At 45.2% G+C, this 25,262-nt stretch overlaps 1 protein-coding gene across 3 annotated transcripts; it reads right to left on the bottom strand.

Moving 5' to 3' along the window:
* Nucleotides 1-1,768: 1,768 nt before the first annotated feature.
* Nucleotides 1,769-24,681, bottom strand: atp1a3b (ATPase Na+/K+ transporting subunit alpha 3b). Of its 3 annotated transcripts, none has more exons than XM_071535977.1 (22): nucleotides 24,234-24,681; nucleotides 12,222-12,335; nucleotides 11,515-11,574; nucleotides 10,741-10,944; nucleotides 10,340-10,453; nucleotides 9,867-10,001; nucleotides 9,648-9,765; nucleotides 9,058-9,326; nucleotides 8,535-8,736; nucleotides 8,159-8,403; nucleotides 7,693-7,885; nucleotides 6,883-7,058; nucleotides 6,607-6,743; nucleotides 6,345-6,495; nucleotides 5,753-5,921; nucleotides 5,010-5,164; nucleotides 4,745-4,868; nucleotides 4,347-4,492; nucleotides 4,058-4,188; nucleotides 3,704-3,805; nucleotides 3,490-3,581; nucleotides 1,769-3,335 (listed from the first exon to the last, which is right to left on the bottom strand). In XM_071535977.1, exons 1-22 carry the CDS (start codon nucleotides 24,237-24,239, stop codon nucleotides 3,307-3,309), a joined length of 3,072 nt encoding a protein of 1,023 aa, XP_071392078.1. In that variant the 5' UTR covers nucleotides 24,240-24,681; the 3' UTR covers nucleotides 1,769-3,306. The 3 variants fall into 3 exon arrangements, with proteins under 3 accessions (XP_071392078.1, XP_071392076.1, XP_071392077.1); XM_071535975.1 differs by having other exon boundaries at nucleotides 8,538-8,736; nucleotides 24,234-24,680; XM_071535976.1 differs by lacking the exon at nucleotides 24,234-24,681 and adding an exon at nucleotides 16,342-16,363 and having other exon boundaries at nucleotides 8,538-8,736; nucleotides 12,222-12,322.
* Between the last annotated feature and the right edge of the window lie 581 nt (nucleotides 24,682-25,262).

The following is a 25,262-nucleotide window of genomic DNA, read 5'->3' as shown; positions in this document are numbered from 1 at the left end:
TGGTTATTTTAAGGACTTAGGAAGTCCAGTCACTGTGTTCTACCTCTAATCGATTCAAGTAGTTTGTGCCTTTCAATGAGAAGTACACTTGACTTTTGTTTGTGCATGCATGGCAGGAGATGGAGTGAACTCAGTGGCCCCCTAGCACTTAGTCTTTACATTTTCTCATTATTCCGCCCCAGTCTGAATACACAGTGGAATAGGACAGTTCCAACCCTTGTGGCTCCTCTCCTCTGTCTCTCGCACACCAAATACTGCAGTGCTCACCAACCCCCTCTTGTCCCCCTATGGTCCCCCTCTTGTCCCCCTCTTCATGTGACCCCTGTGACCTGTGCTCTGTGACAGCACAGCAAGAGGACCCCATGCTCAGGTTGCCATGGAGATGACCTTGGAGGGCCCCCGTCACACACACACACACGCACTCATCCACAGACACACTCGCTTACACACTGCGGCAAAGGCGAGCGATCGATATTCTATTATACGGAGGGTGGTGAAGGGGGAGAGAGAGAGAGAGAGGAGAGTCGCACTGCAGTGAGCTCACTGCAGAGACACAAGGGAAATTAGAGAGAGGGTGGGAGTGTGAGTGTGTTTGTCAGAGAGAGTGACACAGAAAGTGGGTGTGCATGTGTGCGTTTGAAACCGTGTGTGTGTGTATGCATGAGAGGGAGAGTGTGCATTTGTCTTTGGATAATAATAACGGTGGAGTTGTGCCAGGAAGTTTTATTTTCCCACTCAAAGGGACATATGTCCTAAGTTTTCACAGGTTATTGCAAGGTGACCCCCTCAGAATACCCGATCCTTATCCCTCCCGTTATAGAATACTATATCATGTGTGATTTCTTTAATCTGTGCGCTAGTCGGACAATAAGAGGTTCATTTAAAATAGATGACCCTTGTGGGAGAGAGAGGCAACACAATTACAGTTTATTCCCTGAAGATGAAAGATATAAAGAGTTGCGGTCTATTTACAGGGATGGAACATTTCCGTTTTTTCAGGATTTCATTGTTTTTTTGGGTTTTTTTTTGACACAGTCAAAGTCCCATTAATTTCAAAAAGGACATTACTGCTACTCACTTTTTCTTGCTTTTTGTGTTCCTGTCACATCACTATGTACTATTTGCTGTTTCTGAAGGGAGTTTTGCAAAACCATAGAACATTAGTGGAATAAATATGGCTAAAAGTCCTATCCTGGTTTCATCAGACTGTCATGTCCACAGTGTATCCCATGCTGAAGCTCATCTGTGTCGATGCCAGACAAGGCTAACACATTTACTTAGTGGTTTGGTGCATTACCCTGGGCTGCTGCCAACTCTTCCTCCTATGGCAGTTTAACATTATGCAGTTTGCAGTGGGAGTGCATGCATACTCACAACGCTAGGTGGCGCCTGATCCTCACATTTCTACTTTCCCATTTCTACTGTGCCACACACTACACTATGATAGTGGAACCTGAAGTCATTGTGAAATCAACTATTTTTCCTCACAGGTACGTGCATTTTATGAATGTGTATATTAATTCAGAAGTGTGAAAGTAAGGAAGTTTTATTTCATATTACATTTATTGTGATAAAGGGAGATTGATATATATGCTACCTTGATATAAATGTGGTTTATTCTGAACCCATTTTCAAGAGAGAGAGAGAGAGAGAGAGAGAAAGGAGAAAAGAATGTGATATAAATTATGAGGAAGGGAACTGTAAAATGAGAGTGTAGTTCCACTTTTTGAGTCAAGGACAGAGACAAAGACACACAGACAGAGCTAGGTTGTATTAAATGTTCTAGATGTTTTATTGGTGTTGGTTTCATTTATTTCACACACATGTTCTACTAGTTGTGTAATTTTTTCTTCAATCTCAACCCCTACAGCCATCTGAGTTAGACCCAGCCTGAGACCGCTGGCCCTTCACTGGTCTCCAACACATACATTCACACAGAACGCAAGACCTGGGCCGGACTGGGCCTTAGACCAGGGCCTGGACTGAACCAGACCTGGACCAGATCCAGCTCTAGACCCCAGGAACATGGACTCATCTTCACCACTCACCACATCACAGCACACTGCACCACATCATACCAGCACACCTGCAGTGATAGGAACCTGAAAGCCTCGGTTGCTGTCTCACGTCTCTTGGTAAAAACACAACCTAAAACCCTGCTTTGCTTTTATATTTTTATAATGGCCTTCTGAAAAACCAGCAAAAATTGAAACCAAACAAAAAAACACAAAGAGAGAGAGATACCTCTCACTCTTTTTTCTATCTCACCAATATTGTTGATGTTCTTTTTCATGAATGCCTCTCTTGAGCAGTTTATTTTTCAACGTGTGTTTTTTTTATTGTTTAAATTTAAATTCAGTATAGAATTATATAGTTTTCCTAGAACACACAGAAAGATTGAGTTGTATTTTCCAACTGGGGGGGGTGTACCATAGTTATTAACAAGGACAATGGTTCACACAGTGCACACAAACAGAGACAAACGGGGCAGGAGGGAGGGGAGGGGAGGGGTGTGAGAGACGAAGGGGGAGGGAGGGGGGGACGGGACGCCATGGGGTGTGCTTTGTTATGCCTAAATGAGGAAAAGCAGCTCTCACATACCCCCCTCCCATCAGAGAAATAAAAAAAGACAAGTAAAATCATTGAAACCCCCCCTACCCCATATATTAAAAAACAACAACACTGTGGCCGCTGAAAACGGAAGAGAAGGAGAATGGACGCAGTGAGAACGACGGAGAGATGACCACTCCTCTGGTCCCCCAGAGACAGGAGACGGAGGCGAGAGGTGGTGGTCGGAGTGGTGTGTCAGCGGTGGGATCTCACTTTGTGATCTGTATATCTGTGTGTGATTGGAGGACAAGCAAAGGGTTGCCGCAGGGGGAAAAGAGGGAGGAACGGAGGTATAGAGAAAGAGGGGGAGCAGGGCGAGGGGCAGGAAGGGAAAGGAGCTGGATGGCCCTTTTTTGCAGAGCGTAGACACTCCCTTTGCATCTTAGCTCATTCAAATCTACATACACAATATGCAGCTGCCGTTTGGTAGATATATTGGTTTATGTACACAGCAGTGAGAGAACACATGCAAAGAGTATCATAGGAGATGGGGAGGACAGGGGGTCAATGTAGAAAGTTGTAAAGGTGCTTTTGCTGTTTTTAATCTTTGGGGCAGTTGTGATGAAAATTGCTTCAAAGCGGTTGTTGTCTTTAAGGGGGCGGGGCATCTGGGGGTGCGTCTTTGCAGGGATGGAGTGACGGGGGGAGAAATAAGTGGAAGATGTAGGGGGTTTGAGTAAAGATGCTCTCCATCGATCAATAGTATGTCTCCTTCTCCACCCAACCTGCGGGGGAGGTGAGAGAAAGAAAGAAATAGAGAAAAAAAAGTTCGGTATTAATTCAATGATGTTTTCAAGTCACACTTTTCAAATAATTTCCATTTAGTTTAAACTAGTTAAAGACAGTTTTGCTGCATGACTGAGAGAAAAAGATACACACCTCCAGGGTTCCGGCGGATGAGAAGTTTTCGAACTTCATCATAAACAAAGATGAGAAAACTATAGGGGAATGCACAAAACCACCAGGTAGGCCTAGGAGTGAGAGGAGAGTCCAAGATTAAACATGTGAACAGATAACCATGACATGTTTTTATATGGGAGTGACTGCATATGTATCCATGTGAAAGGAAGCGTGGTGTGGTAATGGCACTCACTTTAGGGGGTACATCCTGAGTGCCACATCCATGCCTGGGCAGTAGGACAGGAAGGCAGCCAGAGCTGTCTCTTCAAACAGGCCAAAGATCAAAATCTTGTTCCTGAGTTGGGAAACACACAGCAAACATTAAACAGGGGGGATGTAGACACAGAAATAGAGATACACTATGTTCTAGGCCTGGTTTAGATCATATTATATTTCTTTATAGTCTGAAACAAGAAATGAGAAACTGACAATTATTGGCACAAAGATAATCTTAGTGTTAAGATAGGTTATGGAAACACAGCAATCAAGAGGACATTTTATACAAATATACAGATACACTAGTATACACTACAGTTGTTTGACTCACTTCATGCCCTGCTGGAAGACAGAGTTACGCCTGGTCTTGCAGATGATGACATCAGCCCACTGCACAACCACAATACTGACGAAGAAGGCTGTGTGGCATGTGAACTCCACAATCTTCCTCTGCTCGTATGTCTGAGGGCAGGAGAGGAGAGGTGGGAGTGAGAGAAGGAGACACAGTGGAAAAACCTGGGAACACACCTGCACACCTGTACCCCTCCACCCACCCACCCACCCCCACACACACACACACACACACACACACACACACATTACGCACAATACACACATACCCATTGCTGCCCATAGCTGTCTTCCAGGTCGTTGACAGAGCGGTCATCCCAATTGAGCCTGATGCCTACTAGTATAGAGGGCAGGAAACCGTTTTCAGCCAGGATCACAAAGTAGGCGAAGAAGCCTCCCAGAGCCTGGATCATACCTACGGACAAGCACACAGACAGAGATGAAGATACACATTCTGAAGTTTCCTAACTGCCTAATCCTGGTTTCCACAAAACATTGCACCTAGTTCCAAACATAATGTTGGTTTGTTGTTTAATTTCTAAGCAATAATGTGGGATAAAGTAGATTTTAGCACAAAATTGCTTTCATGCAACCCAGATGTAACTTTGATTCAGAGAGAAGACCATTCACAGTCTGTTTCAGTGGTCCCTGTCTTTAGTCCACCTACCGATTTGTCCGTAGGCAATACTGATAAGCCTCTCATTCACCAGCTTGTCCCTAGCTGGGTTCCTGGGCTGACGCTTCATAATGTCGCTTTCAGCTGCTTCATAGGCCAGGGAGATGGCAGGCACCTAAGGGAAGAGGGAGAAATATGAACTTTAAATATTATATCAGTATTGTATGATGTGCCATATCAACATGAGCTGAATTCAGTGATGTCTGTCTGGTGTGTGCACATCATATCAGACCGTGAGTGTTTGATCAAGTCTCACCATGTCAGTTCCCAGGTCAATACAGAGGATGGTGATGGTTCCTAGGGGCAGGGGGATGTTGACGATGATGAAGAGCAGGAAGGGGGTGATCTCTGGGATGTTGCTGGTCAGGGTGTAGGCGATAGACTTCTTCAGGTTGTCAAAGATCAGACGGCCTGCAGGGAGACAAGAAGATAGGTTACGTCACACGCTAAGTCCTAACTCCACATGCTGGGAGCAGTTCCATGTGAATTCTCAGATCACATTTTCTGCATTAAGATCCCTTTACTCCATGCCTTGGTGGACGAAGGCACATGCCATGAATTTGCAATGAGTTTGAGTCTGTCTCACGTTATATGTTGCAGGCCATTCTCACTCATCTTTCCTTTACTGTCCAATTAGGTATAAATGGGTACCCCCAGTGGCCAGAAATGGTGATGTGGTTTGGACTATCTCCTCTGGATCTACATGTACCTCTGCTGATCAAATCCACTAGAACCTGTACTTTGTTGACCCTCTAAGCTTTGCTACTGTCTCAAAAGATTACTTTTAGCTTATCTGCAGAAAAAGATGATCTTCAGCTTAGCTTCCATTACTTTCCACACCATAAGGCATTACCACTAACATCTCTCAGTTTTATTTGATTTCTCATTTCCCATCCACCTCTTTCCGCCTTTATTTATTGTTCCCTATTCTCCCATCGTAATCTCTTCATTGCTTTAATTGATTTCTGTCTCCCTGTTCTGTTCTTTGCCTCTGCTCACCCTCTTCCACTCCAGTGACGATAGAGGCAAAGTTGTCATCCAGCAAGATCATGTCAGCAGCCTGTTTGGACACATCGGAGCCGGAGATTCCCATGGCAACACCGATGTCAGCCTTTTTCAGGGCAGGAGAGTCGTTCACACCGTCACCTGTCACAGCCACGATGGCACCCTGGGACAGAGGGAAGAAGGGTGAGGAGAGGCTCATATCAGCGGTGAGGCAAGTGACAGTCACAGTTATTCATTTAATTTATCCCTCATTTACCCAGGTAATCTTGCTTTCAAGAGAGACTTGCTTATTGTAACAGTCAATGCCCAAACCAGAGATTAATACAATTACTATTCATTACACCACACAATAGTTCAGTGAGAAGTCAATTCTTGATAGAAATCTCATGAGAGTGGTGGTAGGTGGTAGAAAACAGATCCTCATATAGTGCATATAAATGTGAATTTTGTGCATAGATGTTGTATAACTCAGTGAGTAGAGCATTGTGCCAACACTGCCCAGATTAGAGATCTAATTCCTATTTATGGCAAAAATGCATGTATCCATAAGACATTTTATATAAAAGCATTCACAAAATGTCCCCACCTGTCTCTGGCAACCCTCTACAATGATGAGCTTCTGTTGTGGGGAAGTCCTGGCGAAGACAATCTCTGTGTGGTTCCTCAGGATGTCGTCCATCTGGTCCTGAGACAGATCCTTCAGGTCTGTACCATGGATCACACAGGCCTTGGCATCCCTGGACAGACGTATTGAGTATAAGTACAGACATAATGAAATATATTCTATGACGAGGGGGTTCTCACAAATCACTGTCTTTTGTATACTTGTGTGTGCGTGTGTCCCTTACCTGGGGTTGACCTGGCTGACTGGGATGTTGAGACGGGCAGCAATGTCCTCCACTGTCTCGTTGCCCTCGGAGATGATGCCCACTCCCTTGGCGATGGCCTTGGCTGTGATTGGGTGATCTCCAGTAACCATAATGACCTATAACAACAAGAGCAACAAAGATGACTTTTTGGGCACTTCCTTATCCTAAAATGTAATGGATTAACATGATCAATTTTGTTTTTGGAATTGAACCTTTATGATCACTTGAATGAATATACTGATTGAAACAGCTCACCTTGATACCAGCAGATCGGCATTTGCCAACAGCGTCAGGCACAGCAGCACGGGGAGGGTCGATCATGGACATGAGGCCTACGAAGCAAAGGTTGTCTGTCTGGAAGTTGACATCATCAGTGTCGAAGGCAAAGCCCTTGGGGTATTGGTCCTCTGGCATCAGCAGGTGGCAGAAACCTGGAGGGAGAGGAGAGCTATGACTTTCTGTGTTCATTCAACACCCAAAAGCAGCCTTGGTTGTTTTGTAAGTGTATGAGGTGGATATCAGTATTTGGTGCATGTCTAAGAATCAACCCCCATCGTCTCTCCCTATCTCTACTTCACCTGGGACTTGTTGTTGCGAGACTTAACACAGGGAGGGACTAAATGAAAAGTGTTCAAAAAGTTCAGAAATGCTTTGCCCATAATCTTGAGCTGTCAAATTTTGGATTCTTCAAAATGAAGAAATTCCAGCCACCTCGACTGTAACCATGGGTTTTCGGGGGTGAACACCCAAATATGCACCACCATACTCTGTTGCCACTGGTGTCATTTTGAAAGCTGTGAAATTGCAGGTTTTAGATGATAGCAGAGCCGGAGGGGGGTATTCTAATTTTCATATAAAAAAAGGAAAATATATTGTTTTTAAATTTGGGGGCATTTATGTTATGAAATGGTCAATTAGCTAACATTTCACTAAACTAACTAAAATCCCTATTTTGTCATGGGTTCTAACCCCGGCGTCCTCTCTCCCTCTATTTCCCCGACCATCCTTCCTTCCATCTCTCCTAGTCCTGTCAATCCCTCCATTCACCCATCCATTTATCCTCACCCAGTACTCTCTCTCCCAGTCCTCCCAGCTCCATGTAGGCGTTCTGGAAGGCTTCCTTCATCTCCTCATCCATAGGCTGCTCCTTGCCCTGCAGCATGATGGTGGAGCAACGGTCCAGGATCCTCTCGGGGGCTCCCTTCATCACCAGCAGGTAACGGTTGTCATTGGGGTCTTCTGTCTCATGCACTGAGAGCTAGGGGTGGAGAAGGGGAAAGAAAGTGAGTTAGAGTGATACCCTGTAATAGATTTGTATAATGTGTATCGGTGTTGTTGGTATTGTTAGTATTGTTGGGATTGTTCTGGAAAAGCTTTGTATATGCTGTATGGGCTGTGAATAGTTTTGTGAACAAAGTGAGAGTTTGAGCATATGTTGGTCAGTGTCCCGTGTAGCGGTGGGTTTAAATCATATTTGGGAGTGCAACTTGTGTGCACGGTCACAATCCATCCTAGACTGCGTGTCGCGTACCTGATACTTGTTGGTGGAGTTGAAGGGGATCTCGGCCACCTTCTTGTTCTTGTCTCTCATCGTCCTGACAGAGCCGCAGGACAGCTCGATACACTTCAGCAGGGCCGACTCAGAGGCATCACCAGCCACGTCACGCTTCAGGATGGGCAGAGCGTCTTGGCCTGCCTTGAATTGGGCACGGTTACACAGAGCAGCAACACGTGCCAGAGCCACCCATGTCACTGAGCTCTTGTCAAAGGAGGCACCTGGACAAGGAACAGAGAAGTGGAGAACATGAGGCATAACTATTTGAATTGGTTATAGCTTTTACAGCATGTGCATATTTTGAACAGCAGTGGTGTCGGCACCCCCAGACCCCTGTGACCCTCTCTCCACTAACCAGACTGGTCCTCGGTGGTGTCGGCCTCGTGGATCTGGTTGTCGAACCACATGTGGGCCACGGTCATCCTGTTCTGGGTCAGGGTGCCCGTCTTGTCGGAGCAGATGGTGGAGGTGGAGCCCAGGGTTTCTACAGCTTCCAGGTTCTTCACCAGGCAGTTCTTCTTGGCCATACGCTTGGCAGTCAGGGTCAGACACACCTGGAGGCAAATACATTCAACATGTTAAACCATGTTGCCATCCTTGTGCCTGTTTTACTTTATTTGTCCACTATGGCTAGAGGGGAAGCAGGGATAAAGTGTTGATTCTCTGTTTCTTGATGCTGAATGAAACAGGCACAGAGTCTTGTGGTATGGTTAAATAAGAAGTATAAGAGATAAAAGGTTATTTTGTGAGAAAGAAATTGATCAACGGCAAAGACAGATTGTAAAAAAGAAACTGCTGCATCAAGAAACTGGCGGCTAACTGCTATGCCATAAGTGGAAAGGGCCACAGAAGTGCCTATTTATTGGTCCACTTACAGTGACTGTAGCCAGCAGCCCCTCAGGCACGTTAGCCACAATGATGCCGATGAGGAAGATGACAGCCTCCAGCCAGCTGTAGCCCAGGATGATGGCCAGGATGAAAAAGGTCACGCCCAGGAAGACAGCCACACCTGTGATGATGTGGATGAAGTGCTCGATCTCCTTGGCGATGGGGGTCTTGCCAGTCTCCAGGCCAGAGGTCAGAGTGGCGATGCGGCCCATGACGGTGCGGTCTCCGGTGCAGATCACCAGGCCACGCGCTGTGCCTGGGTTGGGAGAGTTAGGGAGAGTATAATGTTAACAAACAGCATTTACGGTGCCACTACCAATGTGTCAGTTTTTTACACTTATACTGCATAGCACTGATCATCAATATCTCTCCTGCATTTTTATGATAGAATCTATGATGGCATTTCCTGAGTTAAAACCACTATTTGAAGATTTATTTTTAGTCTAGGGGCACAGTATTTGAGTGTGTAATTTATGAATTGCCTCATATTGGTGGCTTTAAATCCAACCACAGGTCTTCTATACGCAGGCACATTGGTTAATAATAGCATTTAATACTATTGCCATGGTTACTATACCTTCCACACAGTTGGTGGAGAAGAAAGCAATGTTACGGGTCTCCAAGGGGTTGTCATGGGTACAGTCAGGTGACCTGCTCTGAGGTTCTGATTCGCCTGTTAGGGAGGAGTTATCCACCTATTGAGGAAAAGGAAAAAATAAAACACGTAGTTATGTATGAGAGTCAAGGTGTAAGTAAGAATTAATGTGTGTGTGTGTGTGTGTGTGTGTGTGTGTACCTTGCAGCCATGAGCAGACACCACCCTGATGTCGGCAGGGATCCTGTCTCCTCCCTTCACCTCAATCAGATCTCCAGCCACCACCTCCTCAGCATTGATCTGGACCTTCTCACCCTCGCGGATCACCAATGCTTGCTGCAGGGACATAGTAGGGATGGTTAGAAAATACACCCACACACACACAAATTGGGCGAAGAAAGGAATACATCAAATCTGAATGCATTGGACATTAAAAAATATAGTATTAGGTAATATTGACTACGTATTTACAGGATATAATTGCTGGTTACTGCACAAACCAGACAGAGGTACACTAACTTTTCAAAAATATTCACTTTCAATGCTATAGGACAGTGGGTTTCCTTTTACACCCGTGACTGGTTATTGAGGGGAATAAAATAAGCTCTACAGATACAGGGAAATAGGGATGATTGATTGTTTCTTCTGTTTCTTGGGTGAACACACATGTTTACCTGGGGCACCATGTTCTTGAAAGACTCCATGATTTTGGAGCTCTTAGCCTCCTGGAAGTATGAGAAGCAACCGGTGATGATGACGACAGCTGTGAGCACGATACCTAGGTACAACTGGAAAGGGAGAGGGAGAGAAAGAGAGAGAGAGAGAGAGAGAGAGAGAGAGAGAGAGTGGGGGAGTGAAAAAGAGTAGTGAAACACGTGAAAGGGTGGGATGTGATGTGGCAGTGGGTGTGTGATAAAACTGCCTTGCCGAGGTGTTATTAAGGCTTGTACTTCACAGTCAGAAGTGTGACTGATGTGTTAATGAGGTGTAGATGGGCCAGCTGTGCATATGTGGATCTGTGTGTGTGTGTGTGTGTGTGTGTGTGTGTGTGTGTGTGTGTGTGTGTGCCACTCACATTGTCTCCTGCAGGGTCGTCCTCGGTGGCTGCCTGGATGGCGTAGGCCAGGAAGCAGAGGATGGCGCCGGTCCACAGCAGGATGGAGAATCCACCAAACAGCTGGCGACAGAACTTGACCCACTCCGGGGTGGTGGGAGGAGGGGTGAGAGCGTTGGGACCGTCTCGGATCAGATACTCTGCTGCCTTGGCATTGGTCAGTCCCTGGAGGGAGCAGAGAGGCGATTGGGTGTTGAGTCATTAACACAGACAATGGTCATAAAAGTTTGTTTACAAGTTTGCAGCAAACCATAAACAGTCTCAACACATTCTCTTGTATGACTTTGAAGTCCAGAGCAGTGTTGGGCTGGATGGGCCAATAGTACCATCCAATAGGACAGTGGTTCTCAAACTGGGGGTCCCAATAATTTTGTGGGGTCACAAGATGATTTATAGGATAGGAAAAAAACATATTTCTACTATATATATATATATATATATATATATATATATATATATTATCATGTGTAATTTTCAGATTTTTCTATAATTTGTACTTTTTCTTATGAAATACTGAAACATTTTCAGTCTCTGGGCCTCCTCTGACAATCAAATAAAACAACCAGAAAAGGGAAAATAATTGTTTGGGTTCACTGCTCCCCATATGCAGCCTGTGATGGGGCACTGCAACAGAAGTACCCTAATACCACCTAGTGGCCTCTTACTGGAAAAACAGCCTTCTCAAGTTATAGAAGGACATGATGAGAGAAATGTAATAAGGTAATAAAAACGTACCTGGACAATGTCGGTCTGGAATTTCCTGCATACCTCCTCTACAGACATCTTGTGTTCCGTCTGAAAAAGAGAGAGAGAGAGATAGTCAGTATTCTGTGTAGTTCAGTACTTGCCGTTACTGTTTGCATGCAGGAAATACTATGATGTGGAAAAAGTAGTCCAGATTAAAATAACATGCTAATATGTATTGAACAAGAATGTAATACTTTTTTAATTAGAACATTCAATAACTAAATGATGTAACTATGTTAATTAAAAATTTACTACATGCATGCATTTCACCTGAGAGATAAGAGTATCAGGACAGCCAGGTATGGCGTCCCTGGTGTTCTGTGTCCTGCGTAGGGATGTGGGATCGAACTGACGACCTCCCGATTACAAGTCTCCCCTCTTACCACCAAAAACAACATTCTTTTGGCCTGTATGGGGAAGATTTCCCTCTCTCCTACAGTTGGGGTCAACTCACTTTCAATTACTATATCCTGCAAGACGATGTTCTTCAAAAGTTGAAAATCGTTTGCTCTGAAAACATTCTCACATCCAAAGTGTAAAGAAATGATGGTCAACGAATGTTGTATCATTATTGAGTGAACTGTGAATTTAATCAGTTTTCAACTGATTGGATCAAAAGTGAATTGGCCTCAACCTTGCTTGTTGCCAACATTCAATTCCACAAGACGTAAAAGGTAAGTGTAGCTTTTACTTACAATGGGCACTTCCTTCTTCAGGTCATCCATATCCTTGGCCCCCTTCTTCTTCTTGGGGGAGCGGTCATCTTTGTCCTGTGTGGTGGCAACGCGGTAACTGTCTGACCGCCCATACTACAGACACACACACATGTTTTATACATGCCTTGGGACTAGATTGGGGAGATAGTACTCTGTCTGCGAGTATTGCTTTGTGAATTATCTTAACTACTCAGTGGGTTTGTATGACACTAACTCCAAACTGTACTTTGTTTCAGAAAATGTATCACATGCCCTAACTGTCCTGAATGCTGTCTTGCCTGGTATTTTAATAACCCTTACTAATCACTGACTACAACAGAAAAAAGCCATGGGGCTTTATTGAATTGCCCTTGAGAGTTTTCTATTTCATTGTACAGTAAATAATGTTGTCTCCCTTTGAAGTGGCCTTGTGTAACCTGTATTTCTCAAAAAGTAATAATAATGTCAAAGATTAAAAGCATAAATCCAAAAAATACACCAAAAGAATCATGGAAAAAGTCAAAGGAAAATGTATTACCCTGGTCCCTCTTTTTTGCTGAACAGTAAGTGTCTACATTAAGAATCCACTATCGCCACACACTTAACATTAAAGCCTGTGGTCTGCTCTGCCATATCCATTTGATCTCCAACGATCAAATGGTTCTCGCTCTGATGTCCACAACAAACAGACTGATGGACACATCAAAACATAATCAAGTGCAAATGGTTTAACCTGTTTAACTAATAATTTCCTGCTCTTGTTCATCTATCTTGCTGCCAGAATAAAGGACCTAAGAGAGAGAGAGAGCAGACAAACTGAGTTTAGTGAGTCATCAAAGACTTTCAGATTAGATTCTAGTATGTTCTACTCTATTAGACCGGACACATCAGTGAGACTTTGATGTGAGGAAGATGAAACAATTAAGTTGGCTCATACACAAATACACGCAAATGCAAATGCAAATGCACACACACACAAACACAAACACAAACACACACACCAAATGTCTCTTATGCTTTGTTTACTGTACTGTTAACTGTCCCAGCTACCCTCTCCTTACTATAATTGTCTCCTCAGAAATTGGCTTGTGTTGTCAAACTAGCCGTGAGTGGCCTATTAATAACCCTGAGATTCTCCATGCACTGCACATTCTAGGCCTTCTAGGTCTATGACTGTAACTCTAGCGTATTGTCAGGAAGGAGAGGAGCCTGACCGCTGGGCCAGATCAATACAAACGTCCCTGATCAGAGGTCAGAGGTGACATGGAGAGCCAAAAATGACTCCCAGGAGGCCTGCGTGGGTCCCAGTGGACAGGCCCCCCCACTGACACAACCTAGCCATCAAGGAAAATGCCCTTGGTGGCAGATCAATGTGGTCAGATATAATGATGGCTCAGAGCAAGGGTTGGAGGTATGATAAATTAAGGCAGGATTGAAGAGCAGAGTCCAAATGACATAAAGTAAGCCATATATTTTTCCCTGGATCAGACAGAAATGTCAATACCTATACAAGTGATTATCAATGACACCACTGTTCTTAATTTAGGATTAAGGTATAAGTTGTGTCAAAAGGTCAAAAAATGAGGCCAGAGGTTAAGACTTCATTGATGACTCGGTGGTATTGGCTGTGTGTTCCTCTCTAGTAGAGCAAAAACCATCTGTGAGCAGATCACTGAAATTGAACAGACACCCTCTAGTGGTAAAACCAGTTGATAACATTTTAAGTTCTGCCATAGATCTGGAATTTTGTTTGCATTTGACTCATAATTCAGATACTGAACTAACCAACCTCGCCTTGCGAATTGAGGTCTGACCTTTCACATAATGATAAAAAAAAGTATGTTTACTCTCAATAAATGAGAACGGTGATAAAGTACAAAAGGTAGGTCCTGAGTGATTCATATGCATTAACCAAAGTAGTCTATTTACAAAGGTGCAGGGAGGAGGTATGAATTAAGCTCCCAAGTCCTCCACACACCTTGATTGACAAACTCCCACACACCCTAACACACCAGAACATACATGCTCACTGTGGGACAAAAATGTAACTGACAAAGATAAACTTGCCCCTGCATTTCCCACTTGAGGCGTTATTGTAGTGCTGTTCTTTACAACTCTTGTGAAATCATGGCTCTATGTCTGGAATTTGTCTGCGGTTAAAAAGACCAGTCTTTCTGGTTCATCGTTATAGAAAGGGGCTTCATAAATGAACATGTTGATAACAACTCTCGCTGATTTAATTGTGGAGGGTGGATTGTACAATGACCACTTCTGAATTCAAAGCAAACAATGAAACCATTCAGTCATTTGTCAGGTAGAGAGTCAAATGTCACCGGGAGGGAACTGTTTGATTTGACTGCAAAAACACACACACACACACACACACACACACACACACACACACACACACACACACACACTCAATAGTTGAGCATCAAAAGAGCAGGTGAGCAAGCTCTCGCTGCAGCAAGACCAGGCAGGCCTGACGAGCCAATGGCTGCACAGAGCAGGGACTGATGCAGTGGAAAAGTACTGCTGCTCATCCCCTACGAGACAGACCCTGGCTGTGTGTGTGTGTGTGTGTGACAGAGAGTGTGTGTGTGGGTGTGTGGGCGCTCACATTTGTATAATATCCACACATATTATTCATGTGTGATTAAGTGAATGAATGATGACTCCATATCTCTATCTAAAAAGGGCCAGGGCGTAAGGGCATTGGAAACACGGAAAGTTTCATTTCTAATCAGGCATCAATCAAGCGTCATAATATGAAAGAAGAGAGAAGAGTGTCCATACGCAGGTATAAAGTTGCCACCTGGGCTAGTTTTTCCATGGAGAATGAATGAGCGGTGCAGATACACATTTAGAGAGCATTGTTAGCTCGACGGCACACCTGCTCCTCTGAACATATGCACACCTAAATCGGGAATATAAATGTGTACACAAGCTGTACTCTCTCTCTCTGTCACACACGCACAGACAAAGAAGTGGTAGGTAGGGGAGGTGACGAGTGCGATATAGTGGTGAAAGGTAGACACAGAGAGAGATGGATGGAGGGGGCGGAAGACAGACAGAGAATGGGGCACATGGAAAGAGAGACAGCAGTGGGAGGTGAGAGGGAGAGATGGACAGCGAGGGAGGCAGATGGAGAAAGGAAGAGAGAAAGAGAGAGAGAGGAGCTGTTGTCACCCTTCTCTCATGCTTCTAATTAGATACTGACCAGCAGTCTTTGTCTGCTGGCTGCATGTCAGTGTTTGACCCTCAGTGACCCCACTCTAATAGATTGCACAACCTCACTTATGGTGTGTGTGTGTCACTGCGGGTGTCTTCTCATACTCTAATGGATTATTTTCTCACTCTTAAGTGTGTGTGTTTGCCAAAGTGTACGTATGTGTGTGTGTGTGTGTGTGTGTGTGTGTGTGTGTGTGTGTGTGTGTGTGTGAATGTTCATATATCAGCATGCCACCTCCCTCACAGAGAAATGAGTTATTGCTTTCTTCTTTGTTTGTCCCTATAGTATGTTGAGTGCATTCCTGCTTTGCCTGTGCACATGTGTGTGTGTGTGTGTGTGTGTGTGTGTGTGTGTGCGCCAGGTACTCAATCATTAATGACAGACGGGACAGCCTACCAAGCCTCTCCTTTCCCTCCCACCCCTCTCACCCCCACCCGCTGGCTACCTGACAAGATGTGTCTTCATTGCACTTATGTTGTTAACATTTTATCTCGGTTACCAGGCAAAACTAACCCTATCTGTCTGTAAGTCTCTATAAGTCTCTAATGTCTCCATCTCTATTGTTAATCAGACAATAGAGAGATTATAGTGTGCATCTACAATCTAAGTATCATTTGTATGCAAAAACCGTCAAAGTATGTCTGCCTGTGTCTGTGTGTGTGTATATATGTGTATGTGTGTGTGTGTGTGTGTGTTTGTATGTGCACATGTGTGTATATGTGTATGTGTCTAGCTCGTGCTAGGCCTGCCTCATGAAGTGTTGGGTAATGTTCCTCAGTTCTGAGGAAGGAAACGGAGACCCGTGGTTGGAATTACAGACGCTGGCTCTCCCATAGACACACAGACAGAATGATGGACAGACTGATGAACAGACAGACGTATGCGCGCCCTTCCTCTTGCTGACAGACATGACCGGGAACTGGAAACAATGGATTCTTCGCTACGGATTACATAGTGTAATCACTTATATCCAGTGATGTAATGGTTTATTAAATCGTGGATAAATTATTCAGTAAAACCATAAGACAAACAACCATGAATATAAACAACAAAAAATACTTAGATTTAAAGTTTATTATTGACTTATGTTTAATTTTATTGAAAACACATTGTCATCCATGTACCATGTACCATCCATCAGTCTGATAGGGTTAGTAAACTATAACGTATACTATGAAGATTCATATCATCTAAATCATATCATCATCTCAACTCTCTGGTCGTGTCTATATTGTTGATGCATCACATCCTTTGACTTGATCATAAGCTATTCTGCCGGTCGGCTCTGACTAGCCCACTAAACCTTGCAGTTTGTCCCCATGTGAACAACTCTGATGAGTGTGTTTAGAGGGCAGGTAACCATGGCGACTGACACGGCCATTGGCATGGTGACGAAACTCAGCAGTGGCCTAGTACTCTAGGATCCCCTGATGTGAGCCAGAACGAGTAATAATTGATGTATCTGTAATTGGACACTGTATTCACGGCTGTAAAATACAGACAGGACATTGAATGCCATTGATTCAACGAATTAGTGTGTGTGCGTTTGTGTATGTGTATGTGCCTATGTGTGAGCAGAGGTGAGTCATTGTGTTGGCTACAGTCCGTATGTGCAGAGTCGACACGCACTGCGGCAGAGAGAGAGACAGAGAGATTTGGAGTGAATGAGAGAGAGAGACCTAGTCAGTGTGAAATAATACAGTAAGACGGATAGATAGAGATATGAAACAGCTTAAAACCTCGAGTCTTGAGTGGAAAAGGGCTTGTCAAAATCCTCCCGAAATGTGGACTGGCAGGTAACAGTGCATTTTCTAACACGAATGAGCATCGGGCATGTTGAAGAGACACTGGGACCTTTTACCCACCCCATGTTTATAATTTCTCTTTCACAGACATCTGTGAGTGAAATCAAGTGATATTGTTCTGTAATATTGAGCCCATCCTGCACCCACTATTTTAAGTGGCATGTTTGGTTTAGGAGTGGCACTGGAGAGGAGAGCTGTCATGTCAGGTATGTCAAGGACAGCAGGTCGGGGCATGCCCAGTGACGGTGGGTCTGCCAGGGACTGAGCTGTGGCACCGTACCATCCCTTCCCATCGCACGCATAGAGGAAGAACTGATACATGCAACAAACGCAGAGAGGGAGAAGTAAGAATGCTGCGGTTGGGCCGTTCAGTCTCTTAACTGCTACAAGGAAGTGGTTTGGGGGAGGTGGAAATACCACCAGCCTCCATAATAGTCTCATGCAACCACTGTAGACCAAAATGTCACTTCGTCACATCTGCATATGACTCTACACTTCCTCCTAGCAGCCAAGTACACTGATCACTTTAGCTCCTATCTATGCACTGATCGTAGAAGCCTACGTCATGGACATATTTTGTGTTTTTCCTAGACTGTACAATTGAGACAGTATACAGTTGCTGCACATACTTGTAACTAGAGACCACTTTTAAGGTGGGGCTCCAAGTAAAAGGTTTTGAAAAATAACTACTGGAATGTGGCAAATTTCCAACCGATAATTTAGATAAATGTGGTAACTTTCTTGCAGATGATTTTACACAAATTTGTGCTCCAGGCAGATGGGAACTACTTTACAATACTTTTAAAAAATTCTAAATTTAAAGCCAAGCTAGTGATGCTTAACTTAGAAAGTGTGGATAATTTAAGTATCGTACTGTATTTTTTATAAAACTTTTAAATGGGTAACATTAGGCTGATATTGGTGCTAATCCTTGTTGCCCTCTCTTGTGGTTCAGTGAGAATGTCTGGGCTGCAGAGCAAAGGCCTCCATCTCCAGTCTGGCCCACTGTCAATCTCAATGGACGGGCCTAATGACAGACTGATCGTGATAGGTCACGTCCCTCCCACTGGGCTGGCTGGCTGGCTGGATCTGGCCACTTGTGCATCTCTCTCTCTCTGTGAGAGAATAGGTATGAAGATTTGACTTCTTTGTGACTGTCTGTCTGTGGGAGGGAGAGATTGACTGTAATTGGCTGTGTGTCACTTTTTTTGGTTAATTTTTGAATTTATTGGGACATCCTCATGGCTCAGTTTGTTAAAACACATAGGCTAGCATGTAACTGTGATATCCTGTGTTTGAATCTGGCCCAGGAACTATGTTGCATTTTATCCCCCTCTGAACTACCCAATAAAGGCAAAAAAGCCCAAAAAAATCTTTTGAATTCTGAGCACACGTGCCGAGCACTGCAGGTTAAAATGTGGGCTCATCTGTGTCTGAATTTTTACATCTGTAGACATGTGCCTGTGAGTGTGTGTGTGTGTGTGTGTGTGTGTGTGTATGTGCCTGTGTGTGACCTTGGAAGGGCCTTGGGCCATCTGCTGTTTCCTGCAGCAGGATGGCAGGGCTCTAGGGCACAGTAGGGGGGCTCAGGCTGGGGACTAGGCGACATGGCTGCTGGGATTAGCTAGTCTGATTACTAGACTGGATTAGCCCACTATACTTGTCTCTCTCCCTCTCTCTCTCTCTTTCTCTCTTTCTCTGCCTCACTCTCTCTCTCAGTCAAATGCGTAAATGCACTATGCACACACTTATCATGAGGTCCCAATGGTCAATTAAGTTGATGAATGGTGTGTAACAATACTGGACTAGTGAATGGATTGGATGACTGTATGGTCATATTGTTATCAACTGATTAGGACTTGAATGCCTTGTAACAGAAGACTATCAAGGCATTTGTTTCGCTTATCTGTTCATATCAGCCTTGGTAATGATGAGAAAATTCCTCATCTTACTTTTCAACAGACACAGCACACATGAAAGGAGTTGTTTCCAAATCTCAGAGATGAAGGAGAAAGGGAATAGCATGCATGCAATTCTCCTGAAAGAAAGCAGACAGTAACCAGAATTGACCCTGAGGTCATGCTCTTGCTACTGCTGCACAGTGGATCCAGTTACAAGTAAACACAGTATATCTAATGGACTGGACTAATGGAATAGTATAAATAGATAAATGTAGAAAAAAAAAGATTGCGGCCGCTTAAGAGGACTAACAGAAAATCTCAATCTCTCAACCACACACACAAAGAGACAAAGAGAGATTAACTCTCTTTAGCTCTCAACTCATCTGTGTTGTGCTCCCTCCAAAAATTAAAACTAAATAAAAGAAAGAAACCAAACAACCAAACAAAACCCAAATTGAAAATCCCAATTTAGGGTATTACCCCTCCTGCCCTCCTTCCTCCCTCCCTCCCTACTCTGTTCCCTCCTGCCCATCTGTCCATCCCTTCATCGTCCTGATCTGTTCATCTCACGGAGCTAAAATGAAGTGAGAGAACTGACGCATAGCTATAGGTCTAGGCATGCAACACACAATCCACTGTCCATCCTGTGAGCTGTGAAGGACTACAGTTTGCGTGTGTGTGAGTGTGTGTTGTGTGTGTGTGTGTGTGTGTGTGTGAGAGAGAGAGAGAGAGAAAGAGAGAGAGATTGTAGCCTAGACTAGATTGGCATTGTAAATCTTGGTTTGCTGGCGCTTGTAGCGAGCATGGCATTTCGCCATTGGTGTGAGAGGGGTTGCCTTAGGACTCCTCTGCTGGTCACACACACACACACACACACACACACACACACACACACAGCTGCTGACTGTACAACAAACTGTATTTGCTTCATGAGGCAAACAGCCATCTGCATGATATCACCATTTGTATTAAACTAAATGTGTGACATCATTCATCATCCCACTGAATGGGATAGTTTTCTCTCTGAAGCTAGAGGAGACAGGAATGTAATTACATCATATATCCACTAAATTTATTTGAAGAAAGATGTAACTGTCTCACTGAGTGGCAACATAGCATGCTAACAAAATACAAATCAATACACCAAGGTCTTGCCAAATGAGCCGGTTTTGATTTTAACAAGAAGCCTTTGTCTATTGTGACTTCCCCTTGTGTTACTCTGTGTGCTTTGGTGTATAAGTGACAGACACTGACACAGACAGACACAAACGCAGACACACACACACACACACACACACACACACACAGATCTCCAGGACGACTCCCTGAATTAGTCATGTCTTTGTAGTCAGGCAACCTAACCCTTCTGAGTGTCTCTCAACATGGGAGACCATCAACACTCTCACAAAGCTGAAAAAACGGTTAGCCATATTAATCACTGTGCCTACAGTAATCTTGTTTTCTAGTAATGTATGAAGGAGACAGCAATGACCTTTACATTTTATTAGTCTTGCACAAGCTGCTACTGAGCTCAGAGTAAAGCTTTGCCCTGTTTGCCTTACACTAGCATGCAGTGTAACTGCAGTATTTCTGCTGAGGCACTACAGAAATCTGGACTCTGTCCTTCAGCAGCAGTCTCACTAAGGACGATGTCCTCATTACAGCGGAAATCTATTGATCAGAGACCCTCAATAGGCTTTAAGTGGACAATGGAGCAGAATTTCCAAGGGTCAGCAGGATGACCTTATTTGACCCCTAGGTCCTAAGGCCTAAAAATCCCAGCTGGCCATGCAGTCAATCAAACAGCATCTGACCATGCAGCTGATCAGATCCCATGTGAACGTGCTTTCCTATTGGTCCTTGCAATGTGCGGGACAGATCAGTCATGGTACGGTGCAGCCTATCAGCATCAGGCAGCAGGTGCAGTGGGGAGGGATGTGCAGCACTCTGCACCAAACTGAGGGCTGGGCCGCTGCAGAGGCCAGACACCATCTCCTGAACTACCTCCCACTAACACCTGGGTCCTTACCTTCTTCACTAGCACTCTACTCACCTTACTGCTGCAAGAATGAAAGAACACGCTGTTCTTCCTTTATCTCATGACATGATGCGATACAATAGTAAATCTGATAAAAGTCATATAGTGGATTCTGAACTAGTAGGAGCCGGCTTCCCCTCTGCCATACTGCATTGAAAGTAGCTCAACCACACCACTAGTCACTAGTCAGTATGACCTTCTGATAAAGCCTCAGTGCTACTGCCTTCATCTCTCTCTCTCTCTCTCTAATCCCCCATCTCTCCTGTGGCATCTGCCCACCTACACCCTACCTCTCCACTAGCAATGACCCCCATACCCCCTAAGTCAGTATCCTATGGAGATGACCCCCCTCCCCCTCCCCCTCCTCCTCCTCCCCTTCCCCATCCCATCTGGCTCCTGTCTCCGTGGTAACCAATCCCACAAAGCGCAGCAAGGGGAAACAGGAGCCATGGTAATGTGAGCCTCAGGTCATTATCCTGTAACAGGATATACAGCCAGGCAGCCCTCCCCCGCCATGCTCCTCCTCCCTCGCGTTCAATCCCTCTCTCTTTCGCTCTACACCTGCAGACCAGTCACTACTTATCCTGCCCTTCCTCTGACTCTCTCTCTCTCTCTCAGCAGTGGCACCCTCCCCCCTTCCGTGTCACGTGTCTGAAGGTGAAACACAGCGGTCATCCCATGTGTGCGGCCCTCCATCAATGCCTCACTATACCTTCCTCCTGTACTCTCAGCATCCCCCACCGCAACATCACTAGTTGTACCAGTGCAGAGAAGAAAGGAGTGAGCAAGGGTGGGGGGAAGGAAATGGACACCACACAGATATTTCCTTGGAGATGATGTGCCAAATTTAGAGCCTCTCTCTATGCCTCAGACAGACACAATGTGCTAGTTGTCTCTCTAGTATCCCTGACACATGCCCAAGTCTTGCTCTAGCATCACCGCTGCTTCTTGCCCCGGTCTTTTCTGCGTGGCTCCTTGAACCAGCCTATCACAGCTCTTTACAGGGAATTTCCACACCGGAGGCCCCGCCCCCGTTTTGACGCAGAAGGCGCGTCGCAAGCGATGCCCCCTGCGGCCTTGGGGAAGGACAGCTGGCAGTGCCACAGCACAGCGCGTCAAGCGTCAGTGCGCCAGTGCGAAAGTCGCGGGAGAAAGAGACAAAGAGAGGGAAGGAGTGTAGGTGACACCAGGGACATGTGATAACAAGGAACCCGGGACACTCATATTCTCTTCTGATGCAATTCTCTTGAGAGCTCCGGTATCTTTTGAAATGCCACGCTGCTCCCACTCAGCATCTCTCTCTCTCTCGCTCACACTCTGCCTAACCCAACTTCAACACAGCAGCAGTACATGCGTAAGCACTTTTTGCGCTCCCATCCCTTTTGACGCAGTGCCTAGTGATGCTGCCGAGTTGGCTTTCACATCTAAATGAATAGCCTACCGACCTAAAGGCTCTCTTCTCTCCCCGAATTATCCCTTAAACGCCTCGCCGGGGAGAGAAATCTCAAACGCAGGGGCCCTGTCGACGAGTGTCACTGCGGTGTCACCTGCTCGGACTGCCTCTCCAGCGGTGGATATCTATCAGCCCCGCACGGGTATCTGCAGCGTCATGCCATCACATTAATTCACCCCGCAGACCACGGTCGAAGATTAAAAAGCACAACTCCCTCTGCATTTGATGATGGAGCAGACATTGCGCAATAGCCCGCACTGACAATCGCAGCATCTGCACCTCGGCATTTCCCAATAGCGCTGAACTTTTTCATTGGCCTCTACTGACGTTCATTTGCATGACACTTAGCCTAAGTAAGAAAATGATTAGATGCTTTGTCAGCCGCGCACTCTGACAGTAAGTCTTTAAAATCATTTTGACAAATTCAGTCTTACGAATTCCTCATCAGCCTCTGCCTATAGTGAACTGGACGCATCTTTTTTCTTTAATCTGTCGTGTGTGTGTTCACTGTCGGCGATTACCGAGTCCCTGTTATGTCACAAATTAAAGGGGAAATAAGCTGGTGAGGCGCTTATTCCCGGTAACCGCATTATGACGCATGGGTCACCGAGGCTGCCGAGGCTGAGACTCCTCCGCCGGCTGTGGGCTCAGCATCTCCTCGGTTCACCGCCCGGCACTTTTCCCTATGGCACTATAGAGCTGCATCCGTGAGAGGGCAATGCCAGCGGTTTTACAGCGGGAGTGGAAAGGAAAGGAAAGGAAAGGAAAGGAAAGGAGACAGGGACGGTGGACAGAGGGGGCATGAGGGAGGTCACTGCTCTGCAGTGCACATTTGATCACTGAGAAAATGTTATAACCATGTATTGTGAAGCTTACAAATGCGATAACGTGAGTTTTAACACCAACTATGATGATGATGATGATGATGATTGGAATGAAAGATTTCTAACATGTGCATCTCTCTCTCTCTCTCTCTCTCTCTCTCTCTCTCTCTCTCTCTCTCTCTCCTTCTGTAAGAATAAACCGATTAGGCCTACCGTGGCTGGCAAGGTTATAGTCAAAGTAAGGCCTATCAGATTGTGCCAAGGGAATACCAAAATTAGCCCCAAAATATAGCCTATATGCGCCTGACAACACCTAAAGCATAAATTCTAGCTACTTTTAAGACTTTAGCATCAGTTTTATTCAAGATTTCAGTTTAGTTGACTGACTCCAGAAGAGCAGAGGACATGGGCCTATAATATTCCATTCAAGACAAAAGTCCTGAGGTATAGGCTACCTAAGTGAGCTTTATCAAGGTGCAGCATTTAAATGTCTTCCTATAGCCTAGCTGCACTGTGACCTGAGCTATTATCAATTTGTCGCAGTCTATGAGACCAGGGTAGGCTATAACAAAATTCCGCATTAGAGTCAATGTCACTCCGACATACAGGATCTCCATCGGAAAAAAAAGACATGACAGCACAGTTTCACGCCCTTCCTCGCCAGGAGCAGACAGAGTGTGATATCAGGCTATCTCTCACTTCACAGGCCACTTCAGGTGGGATACAACGCAGTTAAAAAGTTGGAATCGCCAGTCTTACCCCCATGTTGGCGCAGTCACTCTTCTCCTCTCAGGTGATGCAAAGCTTGAGAGGTGTCAGCCCCTCAGGTTGAATTATATCAAAATGGCTTGCCTTTTTAAAGAAAACGCGATAAAAGAGGTTAACGTTATGCTCAGTTTTTCAGGGTTGCCTAAAATGAAAAATTAGCTGCTAAAAGACGTCAGGGAAGTTAGCTAGGATTGACAAAGGGGTTTGGGGTGAAAATAAACGGACTGTCTCTCAAACCTTGAAAAGGCTTAGGCTACAATCTTTTTTCCCCCGGTGAGACGTCTTTCAAATGAAATGTTGCGGTCTCAAGCGGAGCATCACGCGAGGATGCGGGTCCTTCTTCTGCTCTCTGATACTTGCGGTGAAAGACCGGCGAAACTGACGAGCCGCACTGCTACCTTTTTGGAACTTGATCTCCCTCCGCGGCTTTGCCGGCTGCCGCAGTACTCCCCTCCTCTGGTCACACCACTCCGCCAATGAAAGAAGCGCCGGTGGGTGCTCGGGACAGCGCCGCCTCATTGAAGCAAGCAGATAAACCGAGCGGCCCGTAACACCCGCCCACCGATCACACAGCTGGCCAATAACTGTTCGGAGCGTCTCATCGGTGATGGGCTCGCTGACCAATCCGCTTCAGCTAATTCCTCCAGCGGGCCAATAGAAGGCCAATTCTGCCCCTCCTGCTTTACTGCAGAATTCCGAGGCTTGCAGCCAGCAGCATCGCGAGTCTCTAGGCTGAAATTTTGTGTAAATGGACGCACAAGGTTAGATTCTAGTTGTCGTGATTGTGTTGTTTTTATGTAATGTATTTCTGTAAGATAAAATAGTGGTTTTGTGTGCACTGTTGCATGTGATAAGCACCCCTGGATGTCTCATTGGTCGTGTCGGTTCTGTCATTAGCATGTTACTGTGCACCTCCATGTCACTCCAGTACTAGGCCTGGACGCAGCAGTCAGACAGAGGAGACAGCAACAATGTGTGCGTGCGTGCGTGTGTGTGTGGGTGTGAGAGAGAGAGAGAGTG

The sequence above is a fragment of the Centroberyx affinis genome, unplaced genomic scaffold (assembly GCF_046629955.1).
Source record: "Centroberyx affinis isolate AG114_WGS23_722 - 3 ecotype Tasmania unplaced genomic scaffold, CSIRO-AGI_Caff_v1 ptg002803l_1, whole genome shotgun sequence".
Lineage (NCBI taxonomy): Eukaryota > Metazoa > Chordata > Actinopteri > Beryciformes > Berycidae > Centroberyx > Centroberyx affinis.
The sequence above is the reverse complement of the archived record's forward strand: the minus strand, read 5'-3'. Positions and strand labels throughout refer to the sequence as shown.

Coding starts and splice junctions, on each gene's coding strand:
- atp1a3b (XM_071535977.1), bottom strand. Junction 10,454..10,740: donor ACGACCCTGCAGGAGACAAT/GTGAGTGGCACA, acceptor CTCCCTTTCCAG/TTGTACCTAGGTATCGTGCT. Junction 10,002..10,339: donor TCAAGAACATGGTGCCCCAG/GTAAACATGTGT, acceptor ATGTCCCTGCAG/CAAGCATTGGTGATCCGCGA.